This window comes from Coregonus lavaretus, assembly GCF_964263955.1.
Source record: "Coregonus lavaretus genome assembly, chromosome: 40".
NCBI classification, from domain to species: Eukaryota; Metazoa; Chordata; class Actinopteri; order Salmoniformes; family Salmonidae; genus Coregonus; species Coregonus lavaretus.
The window spans coordinates 12,707,824-12,725,135 of record NC_140027.1 but is presented as its reverse complement, the minus strand read 5'-3'; the positions used below and the strand labels follow the sequence as shown (position 1 = coordinate 12,725,135).

Below are 17,312 nucleotides of genomic sequence, written 5' to 3'. Positions count from 1 at the left end.
CAATTGACCTGAGCCATTTTGAACGCATGTGTCTTTCAAATTCCTGCGCATTAACACACAAGCAAACCCAGGGAGGAGAAGTCATTAAATATGAACTACATGTGTTAAAACTATTACATAACATGTACAGAGTTTGAAAGATATGGTAATTCTCTGGTGAGAAAAAATTTTAAAAAATAATGAACCTGTGTTTTCGCATAGTATAAGCACTCAGAAGCAGACGTTAGCATGTAAGCATTCCCATAGACTTAACATGGCGGGGTAGTTAGCTAGTTTAGTCGATTATCTAATAGTCGTCATCCATACAGGCTTTATCCCTTTTCAATCAAAGATCAAGAAATGAAAGGGCAATGCGGTTGGACAATGAAAAAAGACAAAAAACAAAATGTTTTTATGTAGATAACATTAGGATATTTGCAATCTGATGTGCCACAAAGCTAACTAGCTAACCCCATGTTAAGTCTATGGGAATGCCAACGTCGGCTTCCGAGTGCTTACGTGAAAACACACCATATCTTTCAAATTCTGTACACGTTCCTTAGTTGTTTTGACAAATATATATCATATTTAATTAAATCTACCTGTGTTTTAATGCGCCGGACATTGATAGACAATCGCAAGAAATATGACCGCACCCTTGTTGCCTGGCTACATAAGGTGAATAGTACACTAATCAGGGTTGGGGTCATTCTATTTGATTGTCAGTGCATGAGATACATTGAAATTCGAATTCAATAATTTCTAAGCAACATTTATGTTCTAGGAGGGTTTTTCTGTCAAATTTTTAAGTGGAATTTCTATTTGCTTTTTGAATTGACTGGAAGTGAACACTGCTTGAGACACCTTGCCGTTTTGGAGACAGTGTCTCCAGCAATGTTAACTTTTTTTCTATGAGGCCTCCACTTTTCAAGCATATTCCATCACAATTACAGTTTTTTTTTTAAAGCTAGTTGAAAATCCACTTAAAACAGAAAAACCCTCATAGAACATACATGTTGCTTATAAATTATTGAATTGGAATTTCAATCTCTCTCATGCACTGACAATCAAATAGAATGACCCCAACCCTGATCAGTGTACTATTCACCTTATGTAGCCAGGCAACAAGGGTGCAGTCATATTTGTTGCGATTGTCATTCGACTTCCGGCACATTAAAACACAGGGAGGAGATGTCGTTAAATTAATCAATAAATAAATATATAATATAATGACAAAGCAAAAACAGGTTTATCAAAATGTTTGCTAATTTATAAAAAAAAATATATATATATCACATTTACATAAGTATTCAGACCCTTTACTCAGCACTTTGTTGAAGCACCTTTTGCAGCGATTACAGCCTTGAGTCTTATTGGGTATGACGCTACAAGCTTGGCACACCTGTATTTGGGGAGTTTCTCCCATTCTTCTCTGCAGATCCTCTCAAGCTCTGTGAGGTTGGATGGGGTGCGCTGCTGCACAGTTATTTTCAGGTCTCTCCAGAGATGTTAGATCGGGTTCAAGTCCAGGCTCTGGCTGGGCTACTCAAGGACATTGAGACTTGTCCCGAAGCCACTCCTGTGTTGTCTTGGCTGTGTGCTTAGGGTCGTTGTCCTGTTGGAAGGTGAACCTTCGCCCCAGTCTGAGGTCCTGAGTGCTCTGGAGCAGGTTCTCTCTGTACCTTTCTCCGTTCATATTTGCCTCGATCCTGACTAGTATCCCAGTCCCTGCCGCTGGAAAACATCCCAACAGCATGATACTGCCACCCCCATGCTTCACCGTAGGGATGGTGCCAGGTTTCCTCCAGACATGATGCTTGGCATTCAGGTCAAAGAGTTCAATCTTGGTTTCATCAGACCAGAGAATCTTGTTTCTCATGGTCTGTCATGTGCCTTTTACAGAGGAGTGCCTTCCATCTGGCCACTCTACCATAAAGGCCTGATTGGTAGAGTGCTGCAGAGAAGGTTGTCCTTCTGGAAGATTCTCCCATCTCCACAGAGGAACTTTAGAGCTCTGTCAGTGACCATCGGGTTATTGGTCACCTCCCTGACCAAGGTCCTTCTCCCTCGATTGCGCAGTTTGGCCGGGCGGTCAGCTCTAGGAAGAGTCTTGGTGGTTCCAAACTTCTTCCATTTAAGAATGATGGAGGCCACTGTGCTCTTGGGGACCTTCAATGCAGCAGAAATGTTTTGGTACCCTTCCCCAGATCTGTGCCTCGACACAATCCTGTCTCGGAGCTCTACGGACAATTCCTTCAACCTCATGGCTTGGTTTTTGCTCTGACATGCACTGTCAACTGTGAGACCTTATATAGACAGGTGTGTACCTTTCCAAATCAATTTACCACAGGTGGACTCCAATCAAGTTGTAGAAACATCTCAAGGATGATCAATGGAAACAGGATGCACCTGGGCTCAATTTCGAGTCTCATAGCAAAGGGTCTGATTACTTATGTAAATAAGATACTTATGTTTATTTGTTATATATTTGCCAAAAAATCTAAAAACCTGTTTTCGCTTTGTCATTATGGGGTATTGTGTGTAGATTGCTGAGGAAAATGTTTTATTTAATCCATTTTAGAATAAGGCTGTAACGTAACAAAATGTGGAAAAAGCAAAGGGGTCTGAATACTTTCCGAAGGCACTGTATACATACGTACTGTATATATACACACACACAGATATACATATAAACACACACATAGATATATACACATAGATATACTGTATACCCATGTGATCATTGCAGATTAGCATAAAGTCACTAGGACCCCTTTTCTTAAATCCGGACCTTCAGGTCATAAGTATTGCTGACCTGGGATCCCAGGTAAGTAGAATCTCTGGCCAATGAATCAGTGACATAAGTCAATAAATTAACTACGGGGGAGAGAGGAAAAACCTGCAACACTGGAATGGGGATAGGGATCAATTTGAAATTCAGGCAAGACTGATCTCTAGGCAGACTCACCAGGAAGCACATGAAGTCCAGCGCGAGGACGGTGGGGACCCCTCCAAAGGGTAGGCCCTGAAGCACGGTGCTGCGGATACGGGCTGAGTAACAGTAGTCCTTGGACTCATTGTTGGCAGAGCAGTTCTCCTGGCCTGCAATGCAGGCCCGGACACCACCTGGCCATATCCCCATGATCACGATCAGGTGAAGACCCACAGGATCAGCACTCTGAGCAAGCTCACAGCCGCATCTTCCTGGGAACCTATCGTGGAAGGAAGGAGGGAAAAGGAGGGTGAAACCACAGATTATTTCAGATATCAGATAAACCATTTATGACAACAAAAAACACCTAAACATCATCACTTAGGGAGAGGAATTGTGCACTTTATATAGAAATCAGAAAATATCTGAAACCTCAGATCTTTGTAAATTACTGTTTCTAAAACTAGAACTTGTTGTGAACACAATTCAATAAATAGAGCAAGTGCTATGCCGCTAAGGACCATTTCACAAAGCAGAATAAGTGTGTTAAGGGCACCTCACAGTAACACAATGACGCTGAAACTCAGATTTTTCACTTTACACGTATGTCAAACACAAACCATTGATTGCAAAATTAAACAAACCATACAACTCTATGCACAAGGACTACTTTTAACAATTTCCACAGAACATTTTACAAAAACACATTTAAATCGAAGAACAGTGCAGATGTAAAGTTTGGTAACAGAATGACGGTAAAATCTCAGTTTTTTTATGTGACCACGTTTTCCAAAAACTCTAACTTATTAAGCTAATTTTTTACTCCTGAACAATTTTAGGCTTGCCATAACAAAGGGGATGAACACTTATTGACAAGACATTTCAGCTTTTCATTTTAAATTAATCTAAAAACATAATTCCACTTTGACATTATGGGGTAGTGTGTGTTGGCCTGTGTCACAAAATCAAAATGTAATACATTTTAAATTCAGGCTGTAACACAACAAAATGTGGAAAAAGTCAAGGGGTGTGAATACTTTCTGAAGGCACTGTACCTTTACTTGTTACTTCTGTGAACTTTCATTATCCTTCCTCCTCATAAGGGAGAGAAATTTGAAAATATCTAAGATATGTGGGTTTTTGGTCATGGCACAGGCCAATGTACTTAAACTTACAAATAATTTATCCAAAACTAAATATAGGTGTTGATATTAGTTAGGGGTCGTTCTTTCAACATTAGTGTTTTGATTAATTTCTAATCCCTTTTAAGCCTTTTCTGGTAGATGTTTTCTAAGACCCCTTTTCCATCTGTTTGACCAGAAATATTTTTATAGCACAGTTATGGAGTGTCTTCTTCTATCAAGTGTCTGTCTGACGTAATGGAGCACTGGAATTACATTAAATGACCATCCAAAACAGTGTTTCCCCTCATTAGTCCAAACCCAGTGTGGGTCTTCACCTGCTTTGTGAACTAGTGCCAATTCAAACAAACAGCCAATAACAGAAAAATCCTCCCAGAGACCGACACTGCCAACAACAGAATGTGACAGAGACATGATAAGCAGACACTGTCAAAGACATCAACCAAACTCAAAGAGCAATGAGATTTCAAGAAGAGCCAGACACAAATGAAATGTCATGTACTGGCTTCAATGATCTCAACTGTCTCTTGTCACAGAAAAAAAGGTAACATTATCATATGAAAGCATAATAAATGTATTACACATGTGCTTCATCCATTATGAAGAGGGTATTCATTGGAAGTGTAAACCAAAAAGGAAGGTTTGCTCTTTCCTCTAACCAATGGGTGTCAAACTCATTCCATGGAGGGCTGGCCAAGTGTATGCTGGTTTTCATTATTTCCTTTCAATCTGTCCAATTAACCTGTTCACACGTACCAACAAACAGGTGTGATCATTCTATAGTGGTCCCTGCAGCGTACGCTCAAACCGATGTGATTAGAACGTTTATTTAGAACGTCCAGTTTCGATTGACACAACAGTCAGCATTTGAGCTAGCCACACTGGTTTTTCACAGAAACATTTTGCACAAACACAGTCCTTACAAAGTTATGTCCTGAATGTGACTAGTTTATTTTTAGGACGCAATGTTCAGACATTCACAGAAGTTGCGACAGCATACACAATCATCCAAACCGGAAAATGTAGGCTACATTAGTCCTAGCGCTAACTGAGGGAAGATTGACGTAACACAAGCGGTCATATTTAGAGAACTCTCGGCTGACAGAAACCACAATATAATTCATCACATCACGGGTGAGCTCAACATTGATCAAAATAATTGAGTAAAACACTTTCTAGAAATTGAAAGTAATCCGACGATGGATAGTTTGTGCGCGCCGCCATATTTGTTTTTTCGCGTCAACCAAAGACAAGAGGAGACAAGATGAGTTTGGTCTGTTTGCAGTATGCATGTTGAAGGGGTTGTGTCGTCTACGATCATTCACTTCCCTTCATTCACTTCTGGAAGTTTATTCGAAAGATGAGTGAACCATTCCTTCACCTCATTATAACATCTTTGGTCTGACAGACGTTTACGTGACACCCAGAATGCATTATATAATGTCAACAAACACGGCACCGCAAATAGCTTAGCATTAGCTCATTATAAATCAGTACAACCTTGAAAAAAGTATTTTATACACATCATAGGTGTCCATTACAATCTATGCAATATTCGGAATGCATTATTTGTCACCAGTACTTGAAAACATGTAAATAAAACTGTAAATACATTATGCTCCATACATCCATACATACATAGTGTATGCTACAGTAGAAACGACAACACGATATACAGAAAATAAGGAACTTACTTTGATAGGAACGCACACATGTACAAAGTTATTATTTGTTAGGAAAACAAAAATGCGAGCGCCAGCCAGAAAATGTGCCAGTTCGTGCAAGAATGCGCAGGGCTCTCCTCGAAGAGGGAAATTTGTCCGGCTCAGTAAAGCCTCAAACATAAATTGTCCGCAACACTGAAATAGTTACTTCTATGTGAATTAATGAGGCGGAACACACCTCAATTCAACTGAAAATACAACTTGTTAGAAAATAATTTGAAATTGACAAGTTGAAACATAGCCTATAGATAATTAGCAGGCAGTGCGTGTTAACTGTTTTGGAACAGTGAGTGCATTCTGACATCACATGCATAAAGCAACTCACGCTGGGGCGACCGTTAGAGATATTTGGAACTCACTTGTGAAAAGGTTAAGACCTAGACACCCAGGTGAGGGGAGTTCCTAACCAATCAGTGACCTTATTGATCAATCAAGTACAAGGGAAGAGCGAAAACCCGCAGACTCTAACCATTGTCCCTGTTTCCAAGAACTCCAAGGTAACCTCACATCTGTAATTATGAAGTGTTTTGAAAGGCTGGTCATGACACACAACACCATGATCCCAGACACCCTGGGCCCACTCCAATTCGCATACCGTCCAAACAGATCCACACTGCCCTCTTCCACCTGGACAAGAGGGGAAATAACTATGTGAGAATGCTGTTCATAAATTACAGCTCAGCGTTCAACACCATAGTCCCCTCCAAGCTCATCACCAAGCTGGGGACCTTGGGACTGAACACCTCCCTCTGTAACTGGGTCCTGAAAAAGATCTACATCTGCACCATTGAGAGCATCTTGACTGGCTGCATCACCGCTTGGTATGGCAAATGCCCCACCATCGACCGCAAAGTGCTACAGAGAGTGGTGCGGACAGCCCAGTACATCACTGGGGTTGAGCTCCCTGCCATCCAGGACCTCTATATCAGGCGGTGTCAGAGGAAGGACAGCTTGGCTGTCGAAACGTTGGTTATAAAATTATTGCATCTGAGCTCCTAGAGTGCATCCATCGTTTTATTTTTCAGCTGTCAGAGGAAGGCCCAGAAAATTGCCAAAGACTCCAGCAGCCCAAGCCATAGACTGTTCACTCTGATAATGTCCGGAAAACAGTACCGGAGCATCAGCTCTCGGACCAACAGGCTCCGAGACAGCTTATACCCCCAAGCCTTAAGACCGCTAAATAGCCATAAAGCTGCTAAATAGTTAATTAATGGGTTACCCAGGCTACCTGCACTGACCCTATCTTGCACTGACTATGTACACTCACAAGACTATACACATCATTAGTGCTCAATGATTAACCAACATTTCAGTTATTAAACAACTAATTGACGGACATTGGTTCAATTATTCGAATTCCATGTAGTTATTTTTCTTTCCTGTGAGCTAAATGCACACATTGCACAGTTTCTCTAGAGATAAATCAGATCCAGCCTGAACTGTGAGATGTAGTAAGGAGTTGTAGTTTCCAACAGGCCAATATTCTACATAGTTTACCGCATAAAACGTGGTAATTAGATACAACGACCATGCTACGTTAGGTTAGTGTGGGGCAGACATGCAAAGGGAGAGAATAATGTGCGATTGTGAGGATATAGAGAGCCGCTGTTGCTTTGCGAGGTATCTCTACCTGAAAATACATGATCTAAGTGATTGATAGTTGGTATTCAGCAGTCATAAAAGTATGCCTTATTTACTTTGAAGAACTACCAAATAGTGATTTTGTCTGACAGCATAGGCGGGAGCTCTATAGAGATGAGATGATGACTTGGAATGAAACAAAGTAATCAAATAAAACAAATGTAATATACACTACAACTGATTTTTGGTTTTTTAAGTAATGTGAATAAATGATTTATTACTAGTAATGGGCAGTCACTACCATCATGGGACTTTTATTAATTGTTTTATTCTGCGTTACAGCATTCAACCCAAATAATCTAAACCCGAACCCCAAAAAACAATAATCACTCCGGACTACACACCATATACACACACACTACACCGACACTCACACACATTTACAATCATCATATGCTGCTCCTACTCTATTCTTTATTTCACTCATATTTGTATCTATCCTGATGCCTAGACACTTTACCCTGCCTTCATGTACATATCTACCTCAAATACTTCGTACCCCTGCACATTGATCTGTTTATTTATTTTTATTATCATTTTCTAACTTTGAATCATTAGGAATGGCTCATATGCCAGAATACTTTCCGAAAGCACTGTATATTATGGACATTTTCTGTAAAAAAAACAATGTATGTGTAGCACCTTTGTATTTGTATTTATTATGGATCCCCATTAGCTGCTGCCAAGGCAACCGCTACTCTTCCTGCGGTCCAGCAAAATTAAGGCAGTTATACATTTTAACAACATTACAATACATTCATAACAGATTACACAACAAATTAAGTGTGTGCCCTCAGGCCTCTACTCTACTACCACATTTCTATAACACAAAATCCATGTGTACATGTATTTTTATCTTCTTTTTTTTTATTATCTCATTTTACTGCTGGCATGAGTTACTTGATGTGGAATAGAGTTCCATGTAGTCATGGCTCTATGTAGTACTGTGCGCCTCCCATAGTCTGTTCTTGACATGGACTGTGAAGAGACCTCTGGTGGCACCCGTTGTATTCGGCGCATGTGCCAAATATAATTTTATTTGATTTAAGTTTCTGACATTCAATCCCACAGATAATGATTTGTACTAATTTGCACAAAATATTTATGACAAGAACAAACAAAAAATAAAAACACCTTTATCCTCAAAGGTGTCATAGTTTTTACATGGACAATGCATTATTATCTAAAGGCATAGCTAAACAAGCTGTCTGTGGTGGGGTCTAAAATAGCTCAATAGTGTTGATGTTATTAAATAGTTGAAATTATTGGTGCCCTGAAGAATGTCACCACATTACTTCAGCCATTTTATTCAGTCATTTGTCTTGTTTACACCTTGCGCTAACATGAGTTTTGTGATCTGATCAATATGATCCAATCACTATCTGATCAAGGTTTGTCGCGTCTACACATTGTATTGAAATGTGTCTCTTATCCGTCCACTGTGTCCGCATTGTGACCAGATCAGCTGGTGTCTCCCTGTATGCAAATTATCTGACAGATTCTTTCAAAATAATATGTATTTATTTTTAAGATAATTATTGATGCCATTAGTGAATGGTGCTACCGGTCAATGATTTTAGAGGCCAGTATAATTATGATTTAAATGGTTTGACCATCTAGATCGGTTAACACTTGATTGATATCCAGACACAATGTGTGCCTGACTACCTCCGGAAGTGGTCAGGAAGATCTGATCACAATCATATCACAATGTGTCTTTTAATCGTCTAAACCGGTCTAAAGCTGTCACAATCAGAATGTGGGCAAGATCAGGACAAAGGGTGCATGTTAGTTATAAACAGGGCTATTGAGTCATACATTGTCTGAGTAGTAATACAGTGTAACCTGTTTCAGAGTTTTCCATGCACTTGTACAGTCATGCCCAAGATTGACTGGACGATAAACTAATACAGGTTGGATCAGTATGAACTGTGCAATTGGTCTTGATGTTGTTGAGGGCGAAGATTAAAGGGGTTTGGCCTATTTGCATTCCCAGAAAGATGGCATGTCTGCTTGCTTCAGAGTTCTCAGCTTAGAAAGTCTTGCAGCTGCCACTCTCCAGGGATTGCACTGACTATCTGTCTGAGCCTTACAACTCGGTGACGGCATTCCCTTTATGGATACTGTGGGATGTTCCCAACCTATTTTTCACACCTAATCGTCCCACTTTCTTTTTTCTTCTCAACTTGTGTATCAGAAGGATCAGAGTAGAGAAGCAAAGAGAAAGAGAGAAAATGAGCCGAGATAGTGATGAGTGTGGAGTTCTGGCAGCTGAATTTTAGCTGATCAACAGAAATTCTATGCAAAGATCTTACTGACAACATTGAATTTCCCAACGATTAAATAAGGATGTGGACTCAATAGGTAAAATATCACAGAAAAAGTAATGTTGTTGTACCTCCTATGCAGCCTTGATAATGATCATTTTGATTTGTCTGTGGTTATTGAAGAACAGGGTTCAGAAATACTTATAATATAATATGCCATTTAGCAGACGCTTTTATCCAAAGCGACTTACAGTCGTGCGTGCATACATTTTTTTTTTTTTGTGTATGGGTGGTCCCGGGGATCGAACCCACTACCCTGGCGTTACAGCTGAGCTACAGAGGACCTACTTAATACCTTAGCCTACTACTTCCTTATCTCATGAAAAAAAAATGTTGCAGGGATGTGAAGTAGTGTTATATAAATGTTTTAAACTAACCGCCACAGGTTCAGTTGTGGGTGTTGCCATTCATTATTAGGGCACAACATTGTAGCGACCTTAGTACAAAACCTAGTAATCATGACAAGAGGTTTGAGCCTCTTCGTAATGACTAAGGTGTCTGACTGACAGTTGCAAAGACCCATGACCGAGTTCCAGTGAGGCTATTCCCAAATTAGCTGCATTGGTGTCAGAAGTGGGATGCTTCTGAAACCAATTCTTTACAAAGGAAGGGGTAATTTAAGTAGAAAGTAACTTGTACAACTACAGTACCGGTCAAAAGTTTGGACACACCTACTCATTCAAGGGTTTTTCTTTATTTTTACTATTTTCTACATTGTAGAATAATAGTGAAGACATCAAAACTATGAAATAACACATATGGAATCATGTAGTAACCAAAAAGGTGTTACACAAATCAAAAATAGATTTTATATTCTATATTCTTCAAATAGCCACCCTTTGCCTTGATGACAGCTTTGCACAATCTTGGCACCTCCAGGCTGTGTAAGGGCTATTTTACCAAGAAGGAGAGGGATGGAGTGCTGCATCAGATGACCTGGCCTCCACAATCCCCCGACCTCAACCCAATTGAGATGGTTTGAGATGAGTCGGACCGCAGAGTGAAGGAAAAGCAGCCAACAAGTGCTCAGCATATGTGGGCACTCCTTCAAGTCTGTTGGAAAAGCATTCCAGGTGAAGCTGGTTGAGAGAATGCCAAGAGTGTGCAAAGCTGTCATCAAGGCAAAGGGTGGTTATTTGAAGAATCTCAAATATAAAATCTATTTTGATTTGTTTAAAACTTTTTGGGTTACTACATGATTCCTTGAATGAGTAGGTGTGTCCAAACTTTTGACTGGAAGTGTAAGTACAAAGTAGGAACCTCATCAAGAGGTTTTAGCCATTGGGGTAATGACTAAGGTGTTGGACTGAGTCACAGAGACATGGGTTCGATTCCAGATCAGGCTACCCCCCCCCAAATTCACTACTACATGTTACCACTGAATCCTAGCAGATGAAAAAGGGGCTTTGGTATTTTTCAATCCAGGTACACTGCGGTCTTCAGCACAACTGAGAAAGTGTGGCCAGGTGCACCACTTCGTTTCATACAGTGCTCTTTTACTGCTCTTGGTATGGAAAAGTGTCCTTTTTTTGTTTGACATGACTTTGTAGCTGTGTCTGAACATAGTGTTATGCAGCCATCTAACCATCCTGATGAAAAGCCCATGATCTGTCTTATGAGTACAAATGCGATTACTTTCCATTGCCCTAAGACTTCATGAGAGCAGTCAGAAAAGTACACATAAAGGGCTTAATGAAATAAAAATGAACCCTTCTGTTGACAAACATATTCCAGAAGAGTTGGGGTACTGTAAGGTAGACTCCGTTTATTATCATAAACCCACACCCCCCCCCCCCCCACCAAAAAAATTATAATATATATAAATAAAATAAAAACATTGTAAAGTCGTTATCCCACTGGCTATAAGGTGAATGCACCAATTTGTAAGTCGCTCTGGATAAGAGCGTCTGCTAAATGACGTAAATGTAAATGTGTGTGTAGCAAACAAAGGCAGTAGTTGTGTAAACAAATATACTGCATACACATTAATATTGAAACAGGACAATTCTCCTACAAGACCAATTCCATGTCAGTAGAAGAGTTACACACAGAGTGGAAAAAGTTTGGGGCCGTCTCATGAGCTGCAATTAAGTGCACATAAAATACAATCTAAAATGATCCATCTGATTGAATTTCCTTGGTCTGCAGGGAGGAATTATGCTACAACCATGGGTTTGTAATAAAGTCAGACAGTGAGTGAGAGAGAGAGAACGAGAAATACAGTAAGGGTATATAATGTGTGCGGTGTCTTTAGGGAAAGCTCATGAGTGCTAATGAGCTCCCTCTCGCTCTTAAGAATGAAGAAGAGCTAGAGAGGAGGTGTGGGGTGAAAGAATATAACAGATTTGGTCTTCCTCAGCAACCCACACTTAAGCTGAATTTAAATACAAATGAGTCGGGACAACAAAAGCTTCAACTTATGACAACTCCCCCACATGGGCCGACATGCAATTTACATATCTTCTTTCAGCCCCAAGTTTGTTCTCTTATTTCTGTATTTGATGTGTGAACTTTTCTAATTCAGGGCTCATCTGTAGAGACCTAGGTCTCAGTATGACTCCCTGATAAAATAAAGGTTAAATAAAATAAATACATTGGTCCGAGTTATGGTCACCAAAGGCAACGTGATAGCAGGTCGGCCGACAAAGAATCTGGGTAAAAATGCATCCGACTCGAGGCCAGAATGCCCAAACTCTAATTCACATATAAGTGACAATTATTAAAATCGTCACACTCTGTTTTAATATGAATGGACCTTTCCTCTTTGTCACTGCAGACCAGAGAAATCCCTCTATTACCCACAGGCTTTCTCTCCTTCGCTCCCCACCTCAAAACACTCTCCCTCCCGCTTTCTTTCACTCCCCACTTCAAACTCTCACAGATGTGACAATGAACACTCAATGGACTGCCAGGATGCAGTGGAAACATGTGACTCATGGTGGAGGACATGGAAACCCCTCAGCCCATCCCAACATTGTCCCCCCCGTCCGGTTTGCGTGAGAACAAAGTGCTGTAAACTAAATAATTATCTTAGTTCATTCATATACGGAAGCTTCAGATACCATTCAAACCATTTCTGCTTGATTTAACTGCCAAGCAGAAGATCTTATGCATTAAAATAGCCTACCGGGATAGATTTTATACAACAATAATTTTATTGAGTCAAAAGGCAAGATGTGGCAGGATACCATAATGAAGTCTATTTCTTACACCACTACTCCACAGTGCATCCTTAACGTCTAATTTGGGCACATAAATTACATTATATTATGAATGTGGATAAATACACTGAACAAAAATATAAACGCAATACGTAAAGTGTTGGTCCCATGTTTCATGAGCTGAAATAAAAGATCCCAGAAATGTTCCATACGCACAAAATGTGTATTTCTCTAAAATGTTGTGCACAAATTTGTTTAAATCCCTGTCAGTGAGCATTTCTCCTTTGCCAAGATAATCCATCCACCTGACAGGTGTGGCATATCAAGAAGCTGATTACAGCATGATCATTACACAGGTGCACCTTGTGCTGGAGACAATAAAAGGCCACTAAAATATGCAGTTTTGTCACACAACACAATGCCACATGCGTCTCAAGTTGAGGGAGCGTGCAATTGGCATGCTAACTGCCGGAATGTCTACCAGAGCTGTTGCCAGAGAATAAGCCTCCTCCATTGTCGTTTTAGAGAATTTGGCAGTACGTCCAAACAGCCTTAAAACCGCAGACCACTTGTATGGGAGAGCGGTTTGCTGTTGTCAACGTTGTGAACAGAACATGGTGGCAGTGAGGTTATGGTATGGGCAGGCATAAGCTATGGACAACGAACAGCATGTTCCAGTTCCCACCAATATCCAGCAACTTCACACAGCCATTGTCGAGGAGTGAAACATTCCACAGGCCACAATCAACAGCCTGATAATCTCTATGCGAAGGAGATGTGTCGCGAGGCAAATGGTGGTCACACTAGATATGACTGATTTTCTGATCCACGCCTCTACCTTTTCTTTTAAAAAGGTATCTGTGACCATTTTGAAGGATATAAAAAAAATTCACTTCTCCAGCCCACGTAGACAGCAAGTAAATATATGAAATATATAGAAGGGCATCACATGAATAGCAAGTCGTAAATCCCAGTGTCACTGCTGACAACTACAGTTGAAGTCGGAGGTTTACATACACTTAGGTTGGAGTCATTCAAACTTGTTTTTCAATCACTCTACAAATTTCTTGTTAACAAACTACAGTTTTGGCAAGTCGGTTAGGACATCTACTTTGTGCATGACAAGTAATTTTTCCAACAGTTGTTTACAGACAGATTATTTCACTTATAATTCACTGTATCACACTTCCAGTGGGTCAGAAGTTTATATACACTGAAATGACTGTGCCTTTAAACAGCTTGGAAAATTCCAGAAAATTATGTCATGGCTTTAGAAGCTTCTGATAGGCTAATTGACATCATTTGAGTCAATTGGAGGTGTACCTGTGGATGTATTTCAAGGCCTACCTTCAAACTCAGTGCCTCTTTGCTTGACATCATGGGAAAATCAAAAGAAATCAGTCAAGACCTCATAAAAAAAATTGTAGACTTCCACAAGTCTGGTTCATCCTTGGGAGCAATTTCCAAACGCCTGAAGGTACCACATTCATCTGTACAAACAATAGTATGCAAGTATAAACACCATGGGACCATGCAGCCGTCATACCGCTCAGGAAGGAGACGCATTGTGTCTCCTAGAGATTAACGTACTTTGGTGCAAAAAGTGCAAATCAATCCCAGAACAACAGCAAAGACCTTGTGAAGATGCTGGAGGAAACAGGTACAAAAGTATCTATATCCACAGTAAAACGAGTCCTATATCGACATAACCTGAAAGGCCGCTCAGCAAGGAAGAAGCCACTGCTCCAAAACCGCCATTAAAAAGCCAGACTACGGTTTGCAACTGCACATTGGGACAAAGATCGTACTTTTTGGAGAAATGTCCTCTGGTCTGATGAAACAAAAATAGAACTGTTTGGCCATAATGACCATCGTTATGTTTGGAGGAAAAAGGGGGTGGCTTGCAAGCCGAAGAACACTATCCCAACCGTGAAGCACAGGGGTGTCAGCATCATGCTGTGGGGGTGCTTTGCTGCAGGAGGGACTGGTGCACTTCACAAAATAGATGGCATCATGAGGATGGAAAATGATGTGGCTATATTGAAGCAACATCTCAAGACATCACTGAGGAAGTTAAAGCTTGGTCACAAATGAGTCTTCCAAATGGACAATGACCCCAAGCATACTTCCAAAGTTGTGGCAAAATGGCTTAAGGACAACAACGTCAAGGCCCTGACCTCAAGCCTATAGAACATTTGTGGGCAGAACGTAAAAAGCGTGTGCGAGCAAGGAGGCCTACAAACCTGACTCAGTTACACCAGCTCTGTCATGAAGAATGGGCCAAAATTCACCCAACTTATTGTGGGAAGCTTGTGGAAGGCTACCCGACACGTTTGACCCAAGTTAAACAATTTAAAGGCAATGCTACCAAATACTAATTGAGTGTATGTAAACTTCTGACCCACTGGGAATGTGATGAAAGAAATAAAAGCTGAAATAAATCATTCACTCTATTATTATTCTGACATTTCACATTCTTAAAATAAAGTGGTGATTCTAACCGACCTAAGACAGGGAATTTTTTTACTAGGATTAAATGTGAGGAATTGTGAAAAACTGAGTTTAAATGTATTTGGCTAAGGTGTATGTAAACTTCCGACTTCAACTGTATGTTCCCATTAACACAGGCCTGGTGCCTTGCGCCATAGCAAACTGTCAGGGTACAGCGGCGAAATGCAAACCCCATTATTCACCAACATCAAAGGTTAGTGTGTGTGTCCTGCATCACAACCATATGTCTAGGTGTATGTGTGTGAGTGTTGTCCCATCCTTCACTGACACACTGCCAGGTTCCGCACCAATTTCTTAAGGACTGGCTGCTAGTGCTAACCCTCGGCCTACAGACCCAAATACTATTGATCCCCATACTTTCAACTGGAACAAGTTGTCTTCACTCACCATACTAAGCAGCTCCACTGTGGACTCAAAGATTTTACATATTCAAGAGTGAAACAAAAAGGCAAGAAACCAACACTTAAATCCTGGTTCCTTATAGTTGTCAAACGATCCACTGGAGCTATAATTTGGGTACTGCCGAAAACACAAACATATATAGGTATATGTAATATATATATACAGTGGGGGAAAAAAGTATTTAGTCAGCCACCAATTGTGCAAGTTCTCCCACTTAAAGATGAGAGAGGCCTGTAATTTTCATCATAGGTACACGTCAACTATGACAGACAAATTGAGATTTTTTTTTCCAGAAAATCACATTGTAGGATTTTTTATGAATTTATTTGCAAATTATGGTGGAAAATAAGTATTTGGTCACCTACAAACAAGCAAGATTTCTGGCTCTCACAGACCTGTAACTTCTTCTTTAAGAGGCTCCTCTGTCCTCCACTCGTTACCTGTATTAATGGCACCTGTTTGAACTTGTTATCAGTATAAAAGACACCTGTCCACAACCTCAAACAGTCACACTCCAAACTCCACTATGGCCAAGACCAAAGAGCTGTCAAAGGACACCAGAAACAAAATTGTAGACCTGCACCAGGCTGGGAAGACTGAATCTGCAAAAGGTAAGCAGCTTGGTTTGAAGAAATCAACTGTGGGAGCAATTATTAGGAAATGGAAGACATACAAGACCACTGATAATCTCCCTCGATCTGGGGCTCCACGCAAGATCTCATCCCGTGGGGTCAAAATGATCACAAGAACGGTGAGCAAAAATCCCAGAACCACACGGGGGGACCTAGTGAATGACCTGCAGAGAGCTGGGACCAAAGTAACAAAGCCTACCATCAGTAACACACTACGCCGCCAGGGACTCAAATCCTGCAGTGCCAGACGTGTCCCCCTGCTTAAGCCAGTACATATCCAGGCCCGTCTGAAGTTTGCTAGAGTGCATTTGGATGATCCAGAAGAGGATTGAGAGAATGTCATATGGTCAGATGAAACCAACATAGAACTTTTTGGTAAAAACTCAACTCGTCGTGTTTGGAGGACAAAGAATGCTGAGTTGCATCCAAAGAACACCATACCTACTGTGAAGCATGGGGGTGGAAACATCATGCTTTGGGGCTGTTTTTCTGCAAAGGGACCAGGACGACTGATCCGTGTAAAGGAAAGAATGAATGGGGCCATGTATCGTGAGATTTTGAGTGAAAACCTCCTTCCATCAGCAAGGGCATTGAAGATGAAACGTGGCTGGGTCTTTCAGCATGACAATGATCCCAAACACACCGCCAGGCAACGAAGGAGTGGCTTCGTAAGAAGCATTTCAAGGTCCTGGAGTGGCCTAGCCAGTCTCCAGATCTCAACCCCATAGAAAATCTTTGGAGGGAGTTGAAAGTCCGTGTTGCCCAGCGACAGCCCCAAAACATCACTGCTCTAGAGGAGATCTGCATGGAGGAATGGGCCAAAATACCAGAAACAGTGTGTGAAAACCTTGTGAAGACTTA

At 40.8% G+C, this 17,312-nt stretch overlaps 1 protein-coding gene across 1 annotated transcript in view; it reads right to left on the bottom strand.

The window, feature by feature from the left end:
* The window catches only part of LOC311113690 (CSC1-like protein 2), a 101,320-nt gene that overhangs the window by 64,201 nt on the left and 19,807 nt on the right, over positions 1-17,312 (bottom strand). The window contains exon 2 of the mRNA XM_084156992.1: positions 2,948-3,191. Coding sequence (XP_084013118.1) covers positions 2,948-3,121 — 174 coding nt within the window. The 5' untranslated portion in view covers positions 3,122-3,191. The remainder of the gene's footprint in view (positions 1-2,947; positions 3,192-17,312) is intronic.